The sequence below is a fragment of the Schistocerca serialis genome, chromosome 4 (genome assembly GCF_023864345.2).
Source record: "Schistocerca serialis cubense isolate TAMUIC-IGC-003099 chromosome 4, iqSchSeri2.2, whole genome shotgun sequence".
In the NCBI taxonomy this organism is placed as follows: Eukaryota; Metazoa; Arthropoda; class Insecta; order Orthoptera; family Acrididae; genus Schistocerca; species Schistocerca serialis.
This window is the reverse complement of record NC_064641.1, coordinates 449,235,321-449,259,540: the sequence shown is the minus strand read 5'-3', so window position 1 is coordinate 449,259,540 and position 24,220 is coordinate 449,235,321. Positions and strand designations below refer to the sequence as shown.

The window sequence follows — 24,220 nt, the reverse complement described above, 5'->3', positions numbered from 1 at the left end:
CCGGTGTAAAACCTGTCCCATGCACCCTCCCACCACCACCTACTCCAGTCCTGTAACCCGGAAGGTGTACACGATCAAAGGCAGAGCCACGTGTGAAAGCACCCACGTGATTTACCAACTAACCTGCCTACACTGTGAAGCTTTCTATGTGGGAATGACCAGCAACAAACTGTCCATTCGCATGAATGGACACAGGCAGACAGTGTTTGTTGGTAATGAGGATCACCCTGTGGCTAAACATGCCTTGATGCACGACCAGCACATCTTGGCACAGTGTTACACCGTCCGTGTTATCTGGATACTTCCCACTAACACCAACCTGTCAGAACTCCGGAGACGGGAACTTGCCCTTCAGTATATCCTCTCTTCTCGTTATCCGCCAGGCCTCAACCTCCGCTAATTTCAAGTTGCCGCCACTCACACCTCACCTGTCTTTCAACAACATCTTTGCCTCTTTACTTCCGCCTTGACTGACATCTCTGCCCAAACTCTTTGCCTTTACAAATGTCTGCTTGTGTCTGTGTATGTGTGGATGGATATGTGTGTGTGTGCGAGTGTATACCCGTCCTTTTTTCCCCATAAGGTAAGTTTTTCCGCTCCCGGGATTGGAATGACTCCTTACCCTCTCCCTTAAAACCCACATCCTTTCGTCTTTCCCTCTCCTTCCCTCTTTCCTGACGAAGCAACCGTTGGTTGCGAAAGCTAGAATTTTATGTGTATGTTTGTGTTTGTTTGTGTGTCTATCGACCTGCCAGCGCTTTTATTCCAAATAAACATATAGAGAGACTGATTAATGTTTGATTAATAGTTTAATATCCTGAGTAACATGACATGGAACAGTGACACAAAACTGCGTCCAGAAACAGAATGTGAAAGGGCAAAATGATAGTGAAACATGAACTAATTTCTGCTTCATCGTAAGCAGAACACGTGAAAATTTAGATGTTGATGCACATTCGTATTGAGATGGGCAACTGTCCGATTTGCTTCGTGATTGTTGCTGCTCTCATCATCCTCAATAGTGGCAGAACTTTGACCTACGTTAAGCTGTGTACATTACAGAGTTAGGTGACTCTGTGGTAAATACAGATGACTTATATTCTGCAAGAGTGGGGCTCAAATACCTGTTCAGTGATTGTGGTTTAAATTTTCCATGGTTTCCCAAGTCATACCAGGTGAATATCAGTATGAGTTCCTTAGCAGGCCATGACAACTTTCTTGATTTGTCCTTCTGCAGCTGATCTACACAAGGTTATAAACTCTAACCTCCTTTGTATCAAATAGCTCAACTTGCACAATCAAAAACATTTGGCTGATTACTGGCAACGTTCGTCATACAGTATAATTGATAGTTTACTGATGTATCACACTACAACTGATTGCATCTGCCTTCAACAGTCTCCTGGAGTCATTGCATGCAGACTGATCAAATACTAAGGAGCATATGGAGAGATATATGGAAATGACTAGCAGCAAACTTAATACTTCTTGGTTGCTACAAATAGTGCCAAAATGCTTTTAAGTTAACACAACAACTGAAGTTGCTTCAAACTCTAATGCTTGCTAGAACAATGACCCAATAATGTTCACAAGCTGAGTCATTACTTATAAAAAATTTTCATTTATAATTATTGTAGAGTGTTACTCTTTTTACATACCTGTAATGACAGTGTGTAAAATAATGGAAAGGAAACCACTCACCTGCAGTGGATTGATCTGTGAAGCATCAAACCACATAACAAGAAATTGTTTTCATACAAGCTTTATATCTCTTGCTCTTTTTCTGGTAAAAGTAAACACACACACACACACACACACACACACACACACACACACAGTTCACAGCACCCTACCACACACTCCTGTGGCCACTGTGAAACTTGTTATTGAGTACTGATTATTGAAAGCAATTGCCTAAGCTGATGGAGGTGGGGAGGGGGTAGGGGAGGACACAAGGAGGGTATAGTGGGAAAGAGGCTCCACAGATGCACAATGAGATGAAAGAAGTATGGAGGGTCGAGCAAGAAGGGTTACTTCCTCTTTCTATATCTTTTTTTGCTCTGTTCCCTGTGTATCTTTCACCTTACTGTGCAGCCATCTGTCCCACTACACCTCCTTGCATCCTTCCCTATATCCTCCCATTCTCTATCAGCTCAGGCAACTGCTTTCAATAATCGATAATCAATAGTCAGTCTTACCAAGGCCACAGGAGTATGTGTTTGGGTATATGTGTGGTTGTGTGTGTGAATGTGTGTACTTTTATTTAAAAAAAGAGCAAGAGCTTGAAAGCTAGTGTGAATGCTGTTTTCTGTTCCATGTTTCTATGCTTCACACACTAGTCTGCTATAGGACAGTGGTTTCCTTTTCCTTATTTTACATATTTCTGCACCCAGGAATTTCCATTTTTGTTATGTAATGACAGTGTACATCTATATAGCAAAGCTAAAGAAATGAAAATACTCCCAATGCTAAAAATATGAATTCTTTCTTCCACAGTTGTCATGACATTAATGAGTGCCTGTTTGAAACAGATCCTGTCTGTAGTCAAACATGTAATAATACTATAGGGTCATTTACATGTGGCTGCATGACTGGCTACATATTGCGCCCCGATGGCCGAACATGCAAGGCTATGGGTGCTGCACCAACGTTATTGTTTGCCAATAGAGTTGACATTAGACAGGTAAGTTCTGTAGATAATTATTTGATAGAAATGGAAAAAATATGTATACTTTCTAATAGAAATTTAGGTGCTTGTAGAATTTCCCATCTTGATGGCTAAGAATGCAGTACGCACCTCCTGTGAATGCTTTTAAAATTTTATTGTTTTATGTCTTGGTTTGTAAATAAAGGTTTTCTATAGTACACACACTCATAAATCGTATTCTCAATTTTTAAAGCTGTTTTGTCAGAAAATCACTAAATAACCATAGGAAATCAAAAACAGGGAAATCTTGCTTTCTGTTCAGAGGGCAATACATGAATTTGCTTCAAACATTGCACATGGGTTCCATTAAATAAGTATCGTACTTGAGATTCTCTTATATATTAAGTAGGCTGAAATCAGTACAGCACAATATATTTGGTAAACCTAAATAGCTTACAATACAAAGAGAAATAAAATTGTTGTGTATATAATTTCAATTCAGAGGCCAGTCTGTTGAAGACTGAACACTGTACCATGAAACCCAGAAAGATTCTGAAGTATGAACTATAACTTGTGTATGATAATGCACTGCTGCTCACCGCGGAGGGCAAAGGCTGAGCAGCAGACTGGCATGTAATAAACACAAAAAAATTGAGCAGTCTAGTGCAGGACGGAGGTTAGTAGAGATTGTTTTAGGATGTACCAAAAATGTATGTGCAGGGCCAAGTTAGATGACTTATGGAAAAAATGTATAGAGACAATTGAGAATATCAATGAAAGGTGGGGTATCCATAGTATGAAAACTACCTCTTTCCACTTCATGCATTGTCATTTCTGTGCCACACATTTTTACCCCAATTGGTACTGAATTTGTCAGGTAGCAGCACTAAGAGACAACAGTGCCTGTATATGTTTTATTATCTGAACTGAAAGACTTCATCTGAAAGCTAAAACATTTTCTGCCTTTACTTAGTGCTGCTGCTCAGTGCTTGGCCTGTATGGTTGTTAAGGATCTATTCATTTATATGTGTGTGTTGAGCAGACAGTATTAATAGTATCTTCAAGCTTTTTGCAGATGACAGTTATGTATAATGAAACACTATATTTAAAAAAGGTGCACAAATACCTAGTCAGATCTCCATTAGCTTCAAAATTGTGAAAAGATTGGCAGCATGTTTTAAATGTACAGAAATACAATATTTTACTCTTCAAAAAATGCAGATAATTAGTATTCTATGACCACAACATCAATGAATCACAATTCAAATCAGTCTCTCATACAAATACCTCTGTGTTACAATTTGAAGGGATGTGAAATGCAATCCTCACATAGGCTCAGTCATAGGTAAGGCAGGTGTCAGACTTCATTTCATTGACTGTTATATATATGAATGAAGGAACATCAAATGAGGTTTATGCCTCTATAAGTTAAGACAGAAAGACAGAATAATACAACACTTCAATATCTGAGCTAGTGCCGGCACTGGATCAACCCGATGACTTAAGTGCTGAGTAGTAGAAGTTCCTGTAGCATACCATTCCAGGCATAGGCAGTAATCCAGATAAGGGTGACCAAATGATGTGGCATTTGATATTGCCGAGTGAGGTGCCATGTGTGCTTATAAAGCCCTGACGTTGTAAAGATATGCCTGCCATCAATGATTCTGTGATGGCATGGCACAACGTGGTTGGTGCAATACTGTCGTGCAATTGTTTGCTCTGGGTAAGCCACAAGGGTGTTGCTGCATTACCACAGAGGCAGCTACATGAATGGTCCGCATCTGCACTGTCCAGCTGGATGGTGATATGCATGAGCCATGAATGGCTGGCCATAAGCTGTGTGAAATGTGACCTGCAGTTGCTGGGCAGCAGGTGTTGTAATGTAGGCATTGGTGATACCCCACTGCTTCCCTTCCCCTCCCCCCCCCCCCCCCCCCCAAAAAAAAACAAAAAAATTCCTCAGTGTGGTGGCATGCTGTGAGAGGCCATGGCGACAGTGGAGGCATCCAGCAGGTTGATGAGGTCAGACCAGGAGCTGGGTGCAGACATGTCCAACTGGCATTCCAGCATTTGCTCCATGGGCCCTGGAAAAACTGGAAGAAAAACTTGAGGCAGAATGCGACTCTTGCCAATCATGATGTGGCATAGGTGAATCCAGGTCCATGGGTGTCTCAGTAATGACAGCGATTAGGATGGCGACTGTTCCTGGGGAATCAGGAGGTACGCCGTCTGTGGTGGCTGCTGCAGCAGTGGTTGCACCGTGGGTTGCAACACTAGGTGCTGTGATGGCTGGGGCTGCAGTGATGGAGGGAGTGGTGCTGTGAAAGAGGTGATCCAGGTTTCGAAGGCTGCCGTAACAGTGGTCATGACTAGGGAATCCTGCTGGTAGTGCCAGGCTGCTGGTATGAAACCCGTCTTTGATAACTGCCATGGGAGAAACTGTCTGCGTGCACAGTCTTTGGAACAGTAAGACCTGACCAGTCTCAGAAACAGTATGAGGACATATATGATTCTAATGTCTGTGATGATGGTGTCCCAATCCAACCCAAATGACATAGGTTGCTCTGCTAACAGATTTGACTGTAATCCCAGGCTCCAAGGAATGACCACTGTTAAAGAGCCTGAAATATGCCTTGGCACAGACCTGGAATTTTGATGGAGCAAGAGGAGTATCCGTGGACTGAGGAGGATGGAGGAGATGCAACGTAGAGAGACCTGCCATTCAGAAGTTCAGCCAGCAACTTATCTCCCTGATGCATCATACAGAATAGAAGCAGAGTATTTTCTTTGGAGTGGGGCTGCCTTAACTTCAATATCTACACCTTGAAGGTATGCACAAATTGTTCTGCTTCACTGTTAGATTGTGGTGAGAAAAGTGCTGATCTGACGAGGGTGATGCCATCTGCCTTGCAGAAAAACATGAAGTCTTTTGAAGTCAGTTGTGGGCCATTGTCAGATACAACAATAGTTTATAATCCTTCTTGACTGAATATAGTTGCTAGAGACTGAATTGTGCTGGCCGATGTTGCGGAATGTGGAAGGACAATAAAAGTAAATTTGATTAAAACATCTACTGAATATGTCTGCTTGTGTCTGTATATGTGTGGATGGATATGCGTGTGTGTGCGAGTGTATACCCGTCCTTTTTTCCCCCTAAGGTAAGTCTCTCCGCTCCCGGGATTGGAATGACTCATTACCCTCTCCCTTAAAACCCACATCCTTTCATCTTTCCCTCTCCTTCCCTCTTTCCTGATGAGGCAACAGTTTGTTGTGAAAGCTTGAATTTTGTGTGTATGTTTGTGTTTGTTTGTGTGTCTGTCGACCTGCCAGCACTTTCATTTGGTAAGTCACATCATCTTTGTTTTTAGATATATTTTTCCTACGTGGAATGTTTCCCTCTCTCTCTCTCTCTCTATATATATATATATATATATATATATATATATATATATATATATATATATATATATAAAATAGAAGGAAACATTCCACATGGGAAAAATTATATATAAAAACAAAGATGAGGTGACTTACCGAACGAAAGTGCTGGCAGGTCCCGGAAAGTATCCTGTCACAAGTGGGGCACTTTTGTGGTTCTTCTGTGGGGGATTCTGGGTTTGAGGGGACGAGGAAGTGGCTCTGGTTATTTGCTTCTGTACCATGTCGGGAGGGTAGTTGCGGGATGCAAAAGCTGTTTTGAGGTTGTTGGTGTAATGATTCAGGGATTCCGGACTGGAGCAGATTCGTTTGCCACAAAGACCTAGGAGGATATATATATATATATATATATATATATATATATATATATATATATATATATATATATATATGTGTGTGTGTGTTCCCCCCTCCCATGGAGTTATGAGTTTGTGGTGACATCAGACAATAATACTGATACAAGTTGAAACAGTTTGAACATTAAAATTTAAGGATCTTTTGTAAAAAATTAAAAAAGGTACATGTTCTTCGTACCTTTGTTCTTTGATAGTCGAGTTTGGTTGTAGGTTTGTGTTGTACTGTGGAGTTTATGTGTGTGTTAAATTAATGTGTACTAATCATGAAAATGAAGTACACAGTGCATTCACATCCAGTGTACATTCTTTTATTTAAGAGGAAATCATAAATTTCCCACAAGTTAAGCTAGTCACATGCTACTCCTCTAATACCCCCACTCTTAACAACTAGTTTATCATAGTTGATGGCACCAGAGGCGTTTGATAAGTCTAGGAATATGCCCAAGATATGTTCCTGGCTATCCAGGGCCTGTAACATTTCCTATAGCTAACAAGACATTGCTGTTTCAGTTTTTGCTGTTTTTCTTGTGGTGGCAAACATCCACTTTGAAATGTGAAAGTCATTGATGAACCTGCAGATTTCTGGGATTGTTTGTGTATTATTATGACTAAGTAATGAAATTAATTGTAACCAAACCTTACATCATACTCTTTCCTTTTTCATCATCTAGCTTATCCTATCCTAAATACTAACATCCCTTGGCCACACACCTTTAGGATTTTCCATTGTCTTACTTCCACAGCTTCACAATGATATTGGCATCTGTATGATGACTGTCTTTCTTTTGTACAAGAACTACTTTGCTTCTGACAGAACAGTCCACAAATGTACTGCTGTGGGGCACAGTATGTACTTTGACAGGTGCACACATGGACTATTCTGTCAACAAAAACTCTTTGAGAAGCTAAATAATCACCCTCATATGAATCCCATGCCATAACATTTGCTCACTCCTCAGTTCATTGTAGGTCCTACATCACACTTTCTTTGATATTCTATTGATTTTCCCATACCAGCTATAGTCACTGGTGCATTGTTTAGTACGACACCTAAACTGTCACCAGAGCAAAAAATGTATTATCCTTATAGTTGTGTCTCAAGTAACTGACTTGCATGGAGTACAATACCTGTTGTTCTCTGCCTAAAGTAAGTAATGATGTCTTCTCTCTCCATTTCTTTATGCCTTTATTCTGAACTGTGTTAGTGACAAGAACATTAAAAAAAATTCTTCTCATTATTGTACTACAGTAACAAAATTCAACATTTTGTGCTATCATTAAAAATATATTTCTTCTTACAGGTTAGTCTCAACAATGCTAAGTTCACAGCAGTGTTGAAAGGCCTACACAATGCAATTGCTGTTGACTATCACTACCATAAAGGACTTATTTTTTGGTCTGATGTGTCAATGGATGTCATTCGACATGCAAGTCTGAATGGTACAGGACCAGTAGGTGAGTTTCACAATAGGAAGCAATGTAGGAAGGTACAGTATGTAATAACTAGAGTGTGGGATAACACACATCATTCTTTATGTTATTATTTTAATGTATATCTGTATTACTTTTACATCCTTGTTCTGATAGTGAAAGTTTCTAGTGGCATGATACAATCAGTGTAAGTAATGATCTTTTGGATGTGAAGGATGAGAAATGTGGGAGAGGGGGAGTGTTAAGGAATTGCCTATAGGGGAAAGAAGGATGTGGTAACACTGTGTTACCATTTGTACTGTACTGGCACCTTGGCAGCAGTTACCACAACAGGATGCAAGGTGCCAGTGCAGACTGTCACAATTCAACTTGCCTACATGGGTGTCCGGCAGCACAAATCCAGCTGCCAGGCAGTGGCATGCTCAAATATTGAAGGTAGCTCTGTGTCAGCATGTGCAGCCAATGGACAGCACCACCAAGAGAGACTGATAAACAATCAAACAATCTCACTGATATAATCCCAGAGCGGAGTGTGCTCAGCATCTCTCTGTTAAAGTGTTTTCTTGTGTTATCTGGACTTTGCTCTAGGGCTCCCTGCATTGTATTGGATTTGGCCTGGCATTGTACTTGATTGTATATGAAACTTAACTTTTATATGTGTGTGTTGTTACTACAGGGAACAGAGTAACATAGGCTGCTTCTACAACTACTTTGACATACATACTCCACAAGCCACCATATAGTGCATGGCAGAGGGTACCTTGTACCACTAACAGTCATTTACTTTCCTAAGCCATTAGCAATTGGAGTGAGGGAAAAAAGACTCTCTGTATGCCTTCCTGAGGAGAGGAAAGGCAGGGGCTATTTTGCACATAGGAGGGAGGTGTAGAGGTGACAGGGAGGGAGGAAGACAGGAAATATTAAACCTGCCAGAATGCAGAGAACCACCTGTATAGCCAAGAGGATTTCAAGCCAAATGAAACCTCCCTTGATCCCTTCTCTCCTCTTGTTATCCTGACCCTGTCAACTATGTAGATAGGGACTGTGCCTCTACTACAACCATCAGTTCTAAATTCCTTCTGATTTGGACTGCCAACATTCTCTTGTTAAAACAGTTACTAAGCTTTTCTAAGCAGATTTTTGTGATATACAGCAAAAATCCCTTTTTGCACTTTTCAGCAGACTGACCAAACAAAAAAGTAACATGGAGGAAAGCATATGAAACACAACAAGCAAAAAGCAATGAATTACAATTACTGTTATTGTCTTAACATTGTTCGTAATATGAAATTAAAACAATTTAAATTTTGCCCATTTAAAAAAAACTGAAATAATTAATTGCTTCTGTTTCTTTCTAATAGAAATTAGCTCTACTCTTTCATAAAACCACATTAAAAAGATACTAATGTTCTAATGTGAGACTTATATAAACAATCATTATAAAATTATGAAAAATAAAAATTAAATGATTAATGGAAAATCTCATATAAGATGTCAAACAAATACTAACAAAGAGATAGAGGGGCTGGCCAGTACTTACCTCAGCTCAGTACAGCCGATAGATACACATAAAACAGAACTGAAAATTTACATTCCTAGCTTTCGGAACTTTGTTCCTTCATCAGGGAGGAGAGAGGGGAAAAAAGGGAAGAAGGGAAAGTGGTTTCAGTTACTCACAACCCAGGTTATGAAGCAACAGGGAAAGGTAAACAGGGAGGGTAGCAAGGATGGAGGCATGCCTCCATCCTTGCTACCCTCCCTGTTTACCTTTCCCTGTTGCTTCATAACCTGGGTTGTGAGTAACTGAAACCACTTTCCCTTCTTCCCTTTTTTCCCCTCTCTCCTCCCTGATGAAGGAACAAAGTTCCGAAAGCTAGGAATGTAAATTTTCAGTTCTGTTTTATGTGTATCTATCAGCTGTACTGAGCTGAGGTAAGTACTGGCCAGCCCCTCTATCTCTTTGTTAGTATTTGAAAAATAAAAATTGTAACACAATGTTGGTTAAAATACTAAAGTTGACAGTCTTCGTAAACAGAGAACAGGATGAGCAGAAGGCAGGCTGCTAGTAGAGTCACTATTGTCAGATTGTGATTATTATTCAGGCAGTGACTCAGTATACTTCCTCACCCTTCCAAACACTGCGAACCTATAATGTAGGCGGCCATGATCCAACCCGCTGACAATGAAAATCTTGCTTCCACACTAATGCTATGTTTCATTATCAATAACTTTGCATATAGTCTGTGATTTTTGTTTTGTTCCTAGGCTAAATTTGATTAGGAATATAATGCACTTTTTGCAAAAATCTTTATGAAAATCAGTGTTAAAGGTTGTGATAATGTCAAAGAAACCTTAAAGTGTGGGAAATGTTGTAACATGGAATTGTTAATGACGGAAAGTATTTTATTGAGAAAATACGTCTTTTATTGGGACCGAAAAAAATGGATGTAAAAGTGGGAAAATGTAAAATGTGGGAACATAAAACAATGTTTTACTGTAATAGGTTTCTTTTGCTAAGGCACAAGGTAAATGTATTTTTCGTTGCAATAAAAGACAAATTAATATAACTTTTCTCATCAAAATCTGTAGACTCTTATAGTTAGTTTTAGTTTATTATGCAGTCTCAAATTTCACTCACTGAATATTAATCAAAACTGAATGCCAAATTCCATAAATGTACTGATTGACTGTCTGACTACAGACTGAACTAATTAATTAATGGAAATTACGTGAGATCCCAATGTAAACTGAATGAACATTAGCTAAATTTCTGGGATTTTTCTGAAAAAAGGAAGAAGAGAAATACTTACACCATTGTATACATGCTGTAAATTGATTTTCGATGAGGTGGCTAATTGGAGTTGCTGAATTAATAGAAGTCACAAGGTGCAGATGTCTGCCAACCAGTATTCACTTGTTTCCATTCACTACCAGCTGTAGTGAACAATATTGAATGTGGTTGCATTTTAGTAACTAATTTATGTTGACTTTGCCAGGCCAAGTTTTTGCAGCAAATGTTAGCTCCAAGTGTCATTTCTGATTTTGTAGATGTAGATAACACAGTGTTGGTAAGAACCAGAAATCAGTGAGTACGTTCAATATCATTCAGCTTCTATTGATTCAGCAACTCCCAGTAGTCATCTCACATTTGCCACTCTAGGATTCATGTATAGTACAGATACTAAAGTTGAAAAATAACAGTGGAAACAAATAGTAGCAGGCTACCACTTATCTTCAGATACCTACAACCACGGAGGTGGCAGTTTTCTGAAATATTCCTGGTGGATAGAATATCCCATCCTCTGCTGGGAGTGAATTTGGAACAGGATTTTTTTCTGACATTTTGGCTGATAAGTGTACAGCTATCTTCAAGATGAGTTAATGAAAGAATTAAAACTGCTTGGCACAACACTGTGGAGTAAATGCATGTGCATCAGAAAAGAGATACTCAGCAACAAGAGCATCAGTCAAAGATGAAGCTTTGTATATGTAATAAATAAAACATAACAAGCACCAAATCAGAAAATCCACATTGCTTACAAATTATGTTATTGATTATTAGAATGGATGGCATGTGTTGAAATTCCAGGCACTGGTGTCTCAGAACAATAATTCCTTTGAGAGCGCAGACATAAAATGAATCATTTCTGTGATTTTTCAAGCTGGAAACCCTCATCTTTATCAAGCAAAATTTCTGATAATTGTACTCCCGCAGCTTTCTTGACCACTGAACCTCCATGGAATGTTGTCAGACTCATTAATCCTGTAATCCTGGAGTGGGCAGTGGAAATACAGTGTTCAACCTCTGCAGATTTGTTGGGCTGTAGAAGGCAGATGTGTCACTATTGTTCAGTTTATACTTGCAGGTGTGTAGCTGCCACCATATTTTGCAAACTGAGCGTATTTAAAACTTTAGTACATTGGACCCATGTAGCGTCTGACAGGCTGTCAACTGAACTGGTACTTGGAAGAAGTATTCAGTAAAAATGAATATACAGAACATGAAATTAAGAGTGCTCTGCAAGCGAAAACACCAGACCAACCAAAGGAAGAGCATCAAGAAAGAGGTGTAAGGTTTACAAACTTTCTACCACATATGGGAAATATTTCTTCCAAAACTGCTAGAATAGTGATTTGGTCTTCATTCTATCAGCCAAGACTGCAGCTCTTCTGGGATCTGGGATAGATAATCTACTTTCAAAAAAGATGGGTATTTATGAAATCCTTTTGTCAGTGTGGTAAAAGTTACATAGGACAAACAACACACAGTGTACAAGAATGGTGCATTTAGCAGCAGCAACACAACCACCTTCTGCAGTTCAGCAGATCTACAGTGGTTGAAGATGTATTTACACAGGTCATTCCATGGGTTATGGGAGATTCAAGATATTGGCCACAGTCTCATCCTATCGGGATTCAGTGGTCAAGGAAGCTGTGGAAATACAATTAGAGGACAACCTGCATAACCAAGATGAGAGTTTCCAGCTTCATGAGAACCATTTTTTCATGTCTGTATTCTCAGAGGAATTTTTGTTCTGTGTGTTTGTTGCCTGGCATTCCAACATATTCCATCCATTTTAATAAGTAGCCACACAATTCATAGACACTGTGGATTTGTTGATGCGGTGCTTATTACATTCTGTTCTTAGATGCATGAAGTTTTATTTATGATGGGTACTCTCTTTGCCATCTGTCTTATCCCTGAGGCACAAACAATGATTACTCCACAATATTGTCAACCACTTTTAATTCTATCACTAGTTTGCCTTGAAGATGATTATCTCCTGAAATGTTGGAAGGAAAAATAATATTGTCCTGGATGCATGCCCAAAAGATGATGGAATACACAGATTTAAATGTTTACTTTTGTGTATGTGTGTGTGTGTGTGTGTGTGTGTGTGTGTGTGTGTGTGTGTGTATTTGAGTATGAGGGGTGGGGGTTCATTCTGGAAATTCTACTAAACTCAATAAGAAGGATTTTAAAATGACTGTTATTTTCAAAATACTCTAATATTATAATAGTAATTGTCCTTTAATTGCACCAAAAGGAAAATTCGGTTGAGAAACCTGTAAAATAACAGAGAGATAGAATGGGTGGTCATTATTTACCTCCAGCAGGTAAATTTCTAGTACTGCCTATAGACAAGTATAGAAGTGAAAGCATTAATTCTAGCTTTTGGAAGTATTAGTTCCTTCCTCAAGGTGTAAACAAGCATAAGTTAGAAAGGTTACAAAGGAGCACCAGGTTACTCTCTTGACATTGGAATGAGAATAACTCACCTGTAGTAAGGATGAAGGGAATCAAAGGTATCCTTTGTCACTCAAGCTAAAACGTTGATGATCTTTTAACTAGAATACACAACTTAATTACTTTCTCAACCAAAAGAATCAATAAACAAAATGTGATTGTTTTTGTGTGGATGCATATGTTGATTTTAGCAACAGTGTGTCTCTCTTAAGAATTGTCAGGTGTATTTTCAGTGGTGTTTTGGCAAATATTTGCAGTCTTGTTTTGCGGTCTGTAGCTGGAGTCAGCCCAAACAAACATTGTTCATCATATCTTTCATGCGATGCCCAATTTCAACGGAAAGCATTGGTTTGTTTCCCATTAAAAACGAAATAATTTTTAAAATGGTGTTTTATGTGTCCACTTGACAGAGCCATCTCAGATTAGTCTGGTGTGATATTCATTTTATCGGTACGTGTTAACAGGGACAGTAAAACTCTAGCAACAACTGGGCTGTACTGCTCCATGGCAGTAGCAGTCAGCGCAGTTCAGTATGATGCTATTGATGCTGGAGTACTGGTTATTCTTCATGTTTTACTGTTCCCATAAATGCATGTTGATAACAAATATTGGAGTGGACTAATTTGAGACCAATCAATCAAATAAACACGTAAAATTCTGCTTTAAAAATAATTTTGTTTGTAATGGGGAACAATCCAACACTTTCTGTCAATACTGGGCATCAAATGAAAGGCGTGATAAGCAGTATTTGTTTGGGCTGTCTCCAGCTACAGATTGTAAAAGTGAAATTGCAAATATCTGCCAAAACACCAGAGCAAATGCACCTGATAACTCTTTGGAGAGACAATTGGTGTTTGACCTGATTTATGCACTTTGTAACACATTGATATCCAGATACTGAGGTTCAATAAATATACAACATACCTCTCTCATAGGAATCCCACACTCATCCACCTTTAGAAATACAAATGCAAATAAGTGTTGCATGCATGAGTAAAGAATTAAAGCAAATATAATTTTCTGTACTGAATCACTGATAATATTCTGTATACTACACATAAGACAGTGATTTTTACCATTTATGATTCTGAATTGCAAAAGAAAATTTAGATGGGAAGGAGGATTGCTCTTATAAACCTTGTAATTGGTTTCTAGGCATTCAACTCTGGGCTTATTCCTTCTCCTGAGTGCATGCCACAAAATGCAGATAATCTCTCATTGGTGGCACACTGCCTTCAAAAGGCAGTAAATCTGGGTTTGAGTCCTGATCCATCAGACAATCTTTTTTCTTATTATATCCAATAAGCCTATCAGACTTTCACATGTGTATTGCATTTGTATAATTGTAATTGAATCACTATATATGCACATTAAAATCCTTGTGAATCAGGTTCCCCAGTTATTGGAGTACAACAGTATTCATGTAGTTTAGTTGAGCTTCTATCAAGATAGTAAGAACTTTCATTATGTATAATTTTTACAGTACAAACAAAACTTTAGAATATATGAGCCAATAGTCACTGAAGTCCACTCATTTCTTGTTTTTTGTTTGACAAGTTACCAGCTTTAATTTCTTATCTAGAAATTAAATATGTGATTCCTAAAATTATTTCCTGTGTTCTAGATGTCATTCGATGGGGTCTTGAGAGCCCTGGTGGACTTGCAGTGGACTGGGTGCATAATCTTTTATTCTGGACAGATTCTGAAACAAGGCGTGTGGAAGTAGCAACACTTGATGGAATTCATCGTGCAATCATTGCATCAAATGACTTAGACCGACCACGAGCTATTGCTGTGCATCCAGGAGAGGCTTTCATTTTTTGGACAGACTGGGGTACAAATAAATAATATTTTATACTGTTATTACTCAGTTGCATCTGATTTAACAGTATTTGTGCACACTGATACACTTAACTTCCATCACAATCTATTTATACTTTCATAATATTTCATGAAAGTCTCTTGAATTTACAGGTCCAAACCCAAAAATTGAACGTGCTGAGATGGATGGAAGCAGTAGACGAGCTGTCATAAGTGAGTCCCTGTTTTGGCCAAACGGACTTTGCATTGACTATGCCATGCGCAGAATTTACTGGGCAGATGCCAAGCATCATGTAATAGAGACTTCAAAATTTGATGGCTCTGAAAGAAAAAAGGTGCTGTTTTTGATTTATCACTCTACAGTTTAATAAAAAAATCTTGGGCAAACCTAATATCACATATTTAGTTGTAGTATATAATTTAGTCAGCAAGATATAGCATGTAATTAATTATTGTGATGTAGAATTAGTCATCTTTTTTTTTTTGTCAGCTGTTTTTTGTCAATAGATGATTAAATAACAGCAGGGGTAGAGACTTGACATTTATGTATTTGATTGTTTGATTTCTTACTCTACTACCAAACAATGTGGCACAGTGATAAGGTACTGGACTCGCATTTGGAAGGATCGTGGGTCAAATTCCCATCCAACCATCAAAATACATAAATTTTCTGTTGCTTTCCTAACTTGGTTAAGGCCTATGCCAGGATGGTTTATTTGAAAAAGCATGACTGATTTTCTTACCCGACCTTCCCCAATACAGTATGTTTTCCATCGTCATGACCTCATCATCACTGGATTGTTAAGTGCTAATATTTCTCCTCCTCCTCCTGCTCCTCCTCTCTCTCTCTCTCTCTCTCTCGCTCTCTCTCTCTCTCTCTCTCTCAGACACACACACACACACACACACACACACACACACACACACACACACACACACACACCTGGGCACACTTTCCTGTGGGCAGACACACATAAGAACTACTTGCTTCTATTCAAGTACTTTCGTTTATTATTGTTGGCATTATGAAGAAGATGTTATCTGTGGTCATTTTATTTTGTTTTATTGTCATCTCAGTGGCTCTTTAGTTTTCGATTTTCTCAGCCAAGCTTTCAAGCCTGTAATGTTAGTAGGTTATGTCGTGGATCACAAGTAGACCCTACCACTCAGCAGTGTATTTGCTTTACAGTCAGTAAACTAGGGTCACATACACTCAAAAATTATTGCATCTGTGTGTGAAATTTTTTTTAAGAACCACTACTTGATAAAAAAAATCTATTAGGGCATTTCTGTTTTGTGTAACAGTACTAACAATGACCAAATTTATTTAATAATGAACAAATGGATGAACTTTATGTTAGGGTGCACTCCCATTATTTTATTTCACAAACTACTGATGGAACCATTCATTACTACTGTGTCATTGAAATTTTGTGCACCAGTAAACACAAATTCCATTAATTTAACATCTTGCAAAATATTTTTCTCTGTTAGCTTTCAGCTTACATTGGTGTAGTTAACTTTGTATTTTCTTTTTCTTAATATTGCTCCTTTGATGTAGATTTTAGCAGTGTAGTCTATTAGACTCATAAGAATTCCTGGATTCACTTCCACCATGTCTCCCCAAAGCTATTTCATGAGAAACACAACATTAAAGGTAGTTGGAGATCTTGGAATGGGAGTCTCTATTTGTTTGGATGAGTTTATTACGTTGCACCACTCAGTCTTTACGAGATGGTTGAAGCATGTCTATGTAGTCAATTGATCACTTTTCACTAAATTGGCCTTCTTATATATGTGCTTGTGCACAACATGCTTCAGAGATATTTAATGAATCCATCTTCAGTGACATCAGGGTGGTGATTCTTTTGGAAACCTGTAATTCTCAGGCAATGACAGCATATCTGGAAAAATTGGGAAAATCTCAAGGAATATCATTAAATCTCAGGGAATTCTGTATTTTTAATATAGCACTGGAATTTGATTTTATTGAGTTTTATAAATCCAGTGTGTAGATCTCACTTTCTGTAGCTTGTACACATATTGAATGACTGTAGGTTGATGTTGTACTGGTGAGATTAGGAAAGTGGATGAAATTCAGAATTTGGTGCTTACATTCTGCAAAATCCACACAAACAGAATGATTGTAGATTGATGATTTATGGGTGAGGTTAGCAAAACAAATTTTAAAATTTGAAAGTGTGTGAATTACATGAATATTACTCAGTATACATTATCGAAGTTTATAAACTGCAGTCAAACTACTGCTTGTGGTTAGTGTAACTCAGCTGAGAGGAAAGACAACTCATTACTGTGTGATGCTCACTCCTGCTCCCCTCCCTCCCACTCATCGTTAATTTATCAAGAACTTTTTACAACACCATCTTGCTTCCCATACCCAGAATCGTCAGGGATTTTTTTTCCAAGTTTGAGTAGCCACCTGGTGAAGCTCAATTTCCAGTCCATACAATATTTGTGGCACTATTTTTAATTCGTAACAGGAGGAACAAGAGAGTGAGAAGAACACTCCTCCAATCACATCCAAAGATCAACTTTCTTTCTTACTTACTTGTGTTAAGGCCCTTCATCTACCATTTATGTTTGTTAACTGCTCTGTATGTTAGTCTATCATGTGCCTTAATGTCATATTTTGTGTTTATGCTTGAAACTGAATTTTCATTTTTTTGTTATTAGTTTGAAGAATACATAAACAAGTAGAAATGTATAAGCACAGTGATCTCTCAGATGTGACACCTGAGCAAAATTCATGTGAAGCAAATAGCAATCCCATGTGAGAGAGCAGGCTTTGTAGCCCAGACACCTTGATAACAGCCTGGCCATGGGGAAAACAATGAAACCACAGGGATAAAGAGAAACAGTATTGTGTTGGTGTGGCAGTCCCACGGAGGGAAGTGGCATTGTGTGCAGCACTTGATTCGTGTTTTGTTAACCTGCTGAATGATGTACAGATAGTGTAAATTGCTCACAGTCATCACTCAATGGTGGTGAAAGTGATCAGACTGAAAATATGATTATCGAGACTTCATAAATTTAATTTATAGGATGAGTATTATAATTTCTTGGGGTGTTCTTGGAGTAGGATTGGGGAAAGTGAGGGATGAAGACTTGCCACCCATTCTTTAGATGCCAGGTGAGTCGTGTGATGGAGAGTCTGGTAAGTTAGTTTCATGTTCCGTGGATCATTTGTACAGTTAATCAGAATGATGTGGAACTAGTAGTGTTAAGTAAAGCTACATACTGACCACATTTTACATATTACATAAATTGAAATTTTTCTGTGGAGTAGGACATGTTGTCAAGGAGAAACATTTTCAGTTTGTTTTGAAATTCGATTTTGCATCCCTCAGCCATTTTATATCATTGGCTAGCTGATAAAAAATTTTGTAGCACCATTATGCACTCCTTTTTGGACTAAAGTCATCCTGTAGTTGTTATTGTGGTCTTCAGTCCTGAGACTGGTTTGATGCAGCTCTCCATGGTACTCTATCCTGTGCAAGCTTCTTCATCTCCCAGTACTTACTGCAACCTACATCCTTCTGAATCTGCTTAGTGTATTCATATCTTGGTCTCCCTCTACGATTTTTACCCTCCATGCTGCCATCCAATGCTAAATTTGTGATCCCTTGATGCCTCAGAACATGTCCTACCACCTGGTCCCTTCTTCTTGTCAAGTTGTGCCACAAACTCCTCTTCTCCCCAATTCTATTCAATACCTCAACCCATCTAATCTTCAGCATTCTTCTGTAGCACCACATTTCAAAAGCCTCTATTCTCTTCATCCATGTTTCACTTCTATACAAGGCTACACTCCATACAAATACTTTCAGAAACAACTTCCTGACACTTAAATCAATACTCGATGTTAACAAACTTCTCTTCTTCAGAAACGCTTTCCTTGCCATTGCCAGTCTACATTTTATATCCTCTCTACTTTGACCATCATCAATTATTTTGCTCCCCAAATAGCAAAACTCCTTTACTACTTTAAGTGTCTCATTTCCTAATCTAATTCCCTCAGCATCACCCGACTTAATTTGACAACATTCCATTATCCTCGTTTTGCTTTTGTTGATGTTCATCTTATATCCTCCTTTCAAGACACTGTCCATTCCGTTCAACTGCTCTTCCAAGTCCTTTGCTGTCTCTGACAGAATTACAATGTCATTGGCAAACCTCAAAGTTTTTATTTCTTCATGGATTTTAATACCTACTCCGAATTTTTCTTTTGTTTCCTTTACTGCTTGCTCAATATACAGATTGAATAACATCGGGGATAGGCTACAACCCTGTCTCACTCCCTTCCCAACCACTGCTTGCCTTTCATGCCCCTCACTCTTATAACTGCCATCTGGTTTTTGTACAAATTGTAAATAGCCTTTCACTCCCTGTATTTTACCCCTGCCACCTTCAGAATTTGAAAGAAAGTATTCCAGTCAACATTGTCAAAAACTTGCTTTAAGTCTACAAATGCTAGAAATGTAGGTTTGCCTTTCCTTAATCTTTCTTCTAAGATAAGTCGTAAGATCAGTATTGCCTCACGTGTTCCAACATTTCTACGGAATCCAAACTGATCTTCCCCGAGGTCGGCTTCTACTAGTTTTTCCATTCGTCTGTAAAGAATTCGCATTAGTATTTTGCAGCTGTGACTTATTAAACTGATAGTTTGGTAATTTTCACATCTGTCAACACCTGCTTTCTTTGGGATTGAAATTATTATATTCTTCTTGAAGTCTGAGGGTATTTCACCTGTCTCATACATCTTGCTCACCAGGTGGTAGAGTTTTGTCAGGACTGGCTCTTCCAAAGCTGTCAGTAGTTCTAATGGAATGTTGTCTACTCCCGGGGCCTTGTTTCAACTCAGGTCTTTCAGTGCTCTGTCAAACTCTTCACACAGTATCGTATCTCCCATTTCATCTTTATCTACATCCTCTTCCTCCAGTCACGTCAATTAAATATCTAGACATAACATTGCAAAGCAGTATGAAATGAAACAACCACATAAGAGCAGTGGTAGGGAAGGTGAATAGTTGACTTGAGTTTATTGGGAGAATTTTAGGAAAGTGTGGTTCATCTATAAAGAAGACCATGTATGAGATCTGTTCAAAAAATTCTGGAACATTCATAGTTTTGCACCAGTGGTGTGTTGAAGTGAAAATTGCAGTCTGTTAGTTATTGTTCAGTCATCTACTGAGTAGAATGTTGTGTCGCACAGTTTGCAAATTTTGAGATAACAGAGTTGGAGGAGCAACACGTCTGCATTAAATTTTGAGTGAAACTCAAGAAAACCTTTGCCAAGACATACCAAATAATGCAGGAATCCTATGGTGATGTGTGCTTAAGCCATACTTGGTGTTACAAATGAGTCACACAGTTTAAAAATGACTGGGTGGAAGTTAAAGATGGCACTCATTCAATCTACTGATGACACTCATTTCATGTGCATCAGTGAAATGATGTGTGCCAGTTGAAGACTGCCTGTCTTAGAGGATTGAGGAAGAATATAACATTTCAGTTGGATCATTTCATGAAATCCTGACCCAGTATCTTGAAATGCATCATGTTGCCACCAAGTTCGTCCCAAGGCTCATGAGTCAAGACCAGAAAGACCTTCGCCTCACAGTCTGCAGAGAGCTTTAGGGTTGCACAAATGAGAATGAGATGTTCCTTAAGAGATTCATAATTGGTGATGAGATGTGGGTCTATGGTTATGATGTTCAGAACAAGGTTCAATCTTCACAGTGCGACAGTAAAGCTTTTCCAAAACCAAAAAAAGCCATCAGGTCAGATGTCAAAGCCATGCTGATAGTTTTCTTTGACTCTGAAGAATTAGTTCATCATGAGTTCATGCCAAAGGAACAAACTGTTAATCAATGGTCTATTGAGTACTTTTGCAACACCAGCAAGAAAATGTGAGAGTGGCCTGAAATGTGGCAAAACAGTTCATGGTTCTTGCATCATGATAATGCATGCACACATTCAGCCCTTTTGATGAGTGACCATTGCACAAAAAAATGAAATCACTGTGCTGCCTCCACACTCTCCAGACCTGGCCTCTGCAGACTTTTTTTTTTATTTCCAAAGTTGGAAACTCTATTGAATGGATGAATATCGGCAACAGTAGATGAGATAAAGAAAATTTGCAAATGGCGCTTCACATGATCCAGCAAGAAGTGTACCAAGACTTCTTCTGGAAGAGGAAACAGGATTGGGAGTGGTAAGTGATAATGTACTACTGGCCTGCACCCTGTCCCATAAATGTGACTGACATCTCATACACGTGGAATGTGAAATACAGTTGTATAGAGAATTGAAAATCAAAAATATACCTAAGAACTTAGATCCAGTTTGTGTTTTTGAGGGAAAGTTGCAACAAAGAGAATAATTTGGTGACACAGTAACAATTTATTGTGCTTTTAAGTGTGCATGTAGAACTGGAAGGCCTATCCTCCTGAGCTTCAATGATTAAAGTGCTTACAAAAACATTTTGGAAGTTTTCTACATCTACATACATACGCCACAAGATACAGTAGGTGCTTGGCAGAGGGTACCTTGTACCATGACTAGTCATTTCCTTTCCTGTTACACACATATTGTGTAAGGGTAAGGCACCTATGTATGAGACATAATTTCTCTTATCTTCATGGTTCTTATGCAAAATATATGTTGATGGCTGTAAAACTGTTCTGAAATAAACTTCCAATACCAGTTCTCTAAATTTTCTCAATAGCATTTTGTGAAAAAAACATCATCTTCCTTCCAGGAATTCCCATTTGAGTTCATGAAGCATCTCTGTAATACTCATGTGGCAACTGAATCTACTGGTAACAAATCTAGCAGCCCACCTCTGAACTGTGTCGATGTGTTCCTTTAATCTGATCTGAAGGGGACCCTAAACACTCGAGCAATACTCAGCAATGGGTCACACTAGTGTTCTATAACAGGGCAGTTCAAAACATTCCAGAGCTTTGTCCACAAAATTTTTCCTTGCTTACCTTTTATCATGCATGGTATCCTTCGAAATACACAGTTGTGGAGGAGAGTATTTCGAAAGAGGGGAGGTGTCAGAAAGAGTTTGTCAGAAGTGGTACATTGTTAATCACGGTGTCAGATTCAGTCCATAGTTAAGGACTGAGTGAGTTATAACAGTTTGGATGTTGTACATTAAAGAAACATGACAAAAATGGTTAAGAGTGCAATAGTAAATTATTGAAGTGATTTCTAATGTGAGAATGTATAAATAATTGCCAAAAGTTTGATTGTAAGTTCCATAAATTCTACTGCTGTCTGTATTATACTTTTCAGCTCTCTTTGAAACATTGCAGACAACTCTCCCAAGGTGTTTTGGCGCACTTTTATGTCAGTCTCAAGTGACTGATACAAGCTTATGTATTTATGTAATTGATTATGAACATGAAACTTCCTGGCAGATTAAAACTGTGTGCCCGACCGAGACTCGAACTCGGGACCTTTGCTTTTCGCGGGCAAGTGCTCTACCATCTGAGCTACCAAAGCACGACTCACGCCTGGTACTCACAGCTTTACTTCTGCCAGTACCTCGTCTCTTACCTTCCAAACTTTACAGAAGCTCTCCTGCGGTAGCTCAGATGGTAGAGCACTTGCCCGCGAAAGGCAAAGGTCCCGAGTTCGAGTCTCGGTCGGGCACACAGTTTTAATCTGCCAGGAAGTTTCATATCAGTGCACACTCCGCTGCAGAGTGAAAATCTCATTCTGGAAACATCCCCCAGGCTGTGGCTAAGCCGTGTCTCCACAATATCCTTTCTTTCAGGAGTGCTAGTTCTGCAAGTTTCGCAGGAGAGCTTCTGTAAAGTTTGGAAGGTAGGAGACGAGGTACTGGCAGAAGTAAAGCTGTGAGTACCGGGCGTGAGTCGTGCTTCAGTAGTTCAGATGGTAGAGCACTTGCCCGTGAAAGGCAAAGGGCCCGAGTTCGAGTCTCAGTCAGGCACACAGTTTTAATCTGCCAGGAAGTTTCATATCAGTGCACACTCCGCTGCGGAGTGAAAATCTCATTCTGGATTATGAACATATTTACTTTTTTCTCTGTAGATGTTACTTTTCATTTATAATCACAAACAGAAATACACTCCTGGAAATGGAAAAAAGAACACATTGACACCGGTGTGTCAGACCCACCATACTTGCTCCGGACACTGCGAGAAGGCTGTACAAGCAATGATCACACGCACGGCACAGCGGACACACCAGGAACCGCGGTGTTGGCCGTCGAATGGCGCTAGCTGCGCAGCATTTGTGCACCGCCGCCGTCAGTGTCAGCCAGTTTGCCGTGGCATACGGAGCTCCATCGCAGTCTTTAACACTGGTAGCATGCCGCGACAGCGTGGACGTGAACCGTATGTGCAGTTGACGGACTTTGAGCGAGGGCGTATAGTTTGCATGCGGGAGGCCGGGTGGACGTACCACCGAATTGCTCAACACGTGGGGCATGAGGTCTCCACAGTACATCGATGTTGTCGCCAGTGGTCGGCGGAAGGTGCACGTGCCCGTCGACCTGGGACCGGACCGCAGCGACGCACGGATGCACGCTAAGACCGTAGGATCCTACGCAGTGCCGTAGGGGACCACACTGCCACTTCCCAGCAAATTAGGGACACTGTTGCTCCTGGGGTATCGGCGAGGACCATTTGCAACCATCTCCATGAAGCTGGGCTACGGTCCCGCACACCGTTAGGCCGTCTTCCGCTCACGCCCCAACATCGTGCAGCCCACCTCCAGTGGTGTCGCGACAGGCATGAATGGAGGGACGAATGGAGACGTGTCGTCTTCAGCGATGAGAGTCGCTTCTTCCTTGGTGCCAATGATGGTCGTATGCGTGTTTGGCGCCGTGCAGGTGAGCGCCACAATCAGGACTGCATACGACCGAGGCACACAGGGCCAACACCCGGCATCATGGTGTGGGGAGCGATCTCCTACACTGGCCGTACACCACTGGTGATCGTCGAGGGGACACTGAATAGTGCACGGTACATCCAAACCGTCATCGAACCCATCGTTCTACCATTCCTAGACCGGCAAGGGAACTTGCTGTTCCAACAGGACAATGCACGTCCGCATGTATCCCGTGCCACCCAACGTGCTCTAGAAGGTGTAAGTCAACTACCCTGGCCAGCAAGATCTCCGGATCTGTCCCCCATTGAGCATGTTTGGGACTGGATGAAGCATCGTCTCACGCGGTCTGCACGTCCAGCACGAACGCTGGTCCAACTGAGGCGCCAGGTGGAA

General features: G+C 39.8%; 1 protein-coding gene across 1 annotated transcript in view; it reads left to right on the top strand.

Moving 5' to 3' along the window:
- Positions 1-24,220, top strand: part of LOC126475086 (low-density lipoprotein receptor-related protein 4) — a 633,185-nt gene that overhangs the window by 425,110 nt on the left and 183,855 nt on the right. Inside the window, exons 10-13 of the mRNA XM_050102652.1 lie at positions 2,497-2,683; positions 7,743-7,896; positions 14,745-14,954; positions 15,095-15,276. Of these exons, the coding sequence (XP_049958609.1) occupies positions 2,497-2,683; positions 7,743-7,896; positions 14,745-14,954; positions 15,095-15,276 (733 nt within the window). The remainder of the gene's footprint in view (positions 1-2,496; positions 2,684-7,742; positions 7,897-14,744; positions 14,955-15,094; positions 15,277-24,220) is intronic.